This window comes from Zophobas morio, unplaced genomic scaffold (assembly GCF_036711695.1).
Source record: "Zophobas morio isolate AGI-343-1 ecotype UQ-CSIRO unplaced genomic scaffold, CSIRO_AGI_Zmor_V1 ptg000011l, whole genome shotgun sequence".
NCBI lineage: Eukaryota > Metazoa > Arthropoda > Insecta > Coleoptera > Tenebrionidae > Zophobas > Zophobas morio.
In genome coordinates, this window is record NW_026972116.1 from 9,194,010 (window position 1) to 9,195,789 (window position 1,780).

General features: G+C 39.2%; 1 protein-coding gene across 1 annotated transcript; it reads left to right on the plus strand.

Annotated features, from left to right (window-relative positions):
- The first annotated feature begins 350 nt into the window (after positions 1–350).
- LOC135127451 (GS homeobox 1-like) lies at positions 351–1,055 on the plus strand. Its single transcript, XM_064053900.1, has one exon. It carries the CDS (start codon positions 351–353, stop codon positions 1,053–1,055), a length of 705 nt encoding a protein of 234 aa, XP_063909970.1.
- Positions 1,056–1,780: the final 725 nt, after the last annotated feature.

The window sequence follows — 1,780 nt, forward strand, 5'->3', positions numbered from 1 at the left end:
GCACCTTAACAACCGTCACTCCCCGCTCTCAAACCTTATTAATATCAACCACTGCATTTCATGTAATTCATCCTTGTCTGTTTGTCGAAGCACCAATATTTGCCAAGTTTAGGATTAGCCGGTATGTAATTTGTTTACCCTTAGCTCACCGTCATACATTAGCCGAGCCAGGGGCAGAGTTGGGCCGTCTAAGGCGGAGCCCTTAACAATAGATCAACAACCCGGCAGGGTGAATTCGCCGTGTAATAATAGAGGGGGCATATAAAATCGAAAAACTCGCCAATTTAAAAACCAGTAGGGCTTGTAACACCCTTCCAAACACATGTGTATCACGTGTAAGTGCGTCCAACATGAACATGTCGAGATCGTTTCTTGTTGATTCGTTAATCAACAACACACCTAGAGACTTAAATCCAAGATATGTGCCACCGAATTTTAGTGAAAGACCAATGTTGCCTTACCATCAAAACTACATCAGCAGTTACCTGTTCTCGCTGAGTTTGGCCCAGCAACATCACTCCAGCCAGATTTTTACTCCACATAAGGCACCGATCAGGCCCGTCGCCTCCCATCCGAGGATAATACCACCAAAAAGGGAACTTCCTTCGCCGAAAAGGTTGTCTCCTATTTTACCCGAAAAACCAGTTTCGCCAAAAACACCGCCACAGAGTCGAGATTCTACTCCTACGCCTGAAGAACGTTTAACACCGTCTAGCAAGGATATGTCGAGTAAGAGGATCAGAACAGCTTTTACTAGCACTCAATTGTTGGAGTTGGAGAGGGAGTTTTCGTCGAACATGTACTTGTCGAGACTTAGAAGAATCGAAATTGCTACGTGTTTGCGTCTTAGCGAGAAGCAGGTGAAGATTTGGTTCCAGAACCGGAGGGTCAAGTACAAGAAAGAGGATTTACCGGCAGCTAGTGGGAAGGCTCTAGCGAGTGCGAAATGTTGCTGTTTAAGAACGTGCTCTTCCACTAAGAAAACAAAAGTCGGAAGGAATTCCTGTGATGAAGACATTGATGTTACTAATGTAGATGACGGCCACTGTCATTAAAACATTTGAGATCGGTATTTTTATAGAATTTTTATTATTGTATATTGTACATAAGATTTGTATTTCTTGTATTAATTAATGCCAAAGTTTAACAATAAATTATATTTTTAAAAATAGTTCTTTAATTGTAAGTTGGAAGGTACAAAGGCAGGTAGATTTTCTCACACTATTTCACAGGCGTCAAGTCATTATTGGTAGGTACTTGACTTTCATTCATCCGCTTTACAATATTCCTCTAAAGTATTTTATGAATGGAAACTTGTCTCGTAGTACCTGTACAATACATGACACCCCCACACAATGGCTGTAAAGCCGACAATAAATCCACTAATACATTTTAAATGTCGCTTTTGTGATCTAAACCGACAAGGCTGGTCACATTTTGCAGTGGATATTATGAATGAAGTTCTTTGCATAATGGCAACTTTTGTGCACAGGTGTTTAGAACTTTCCGCTTGTGAAAAGTTTTATGGAGGATGATAATTCATCATAGTGCATGAATGTGTCTAATGAGAAAAATCCATTCAGAATAGTAAGTGAATTTATTTTAAAAACAAATTTACGTTTAAGACGTTCACTATTTTATATGTCTAATATAATTTCTACTTTGTGCTGTATCGAATTTCATATTCATTGTAAAATCTGTAATGAAATATTTCCTTCCAAACCCGCAGCTCACTGACTCGTATGTAGCGTAAAAATGTAATCAAAATTATCCGCATATT

Bases quoted from the DNA above. Each gene is read 5' to 3' on its own strand.
- LOC135127451 (XM_064053900.1), top strand. From the start codon at position 351: ATGAACATGTCGAGATCGTTTCTTGTTGATTCGTTAATCAACAACACA.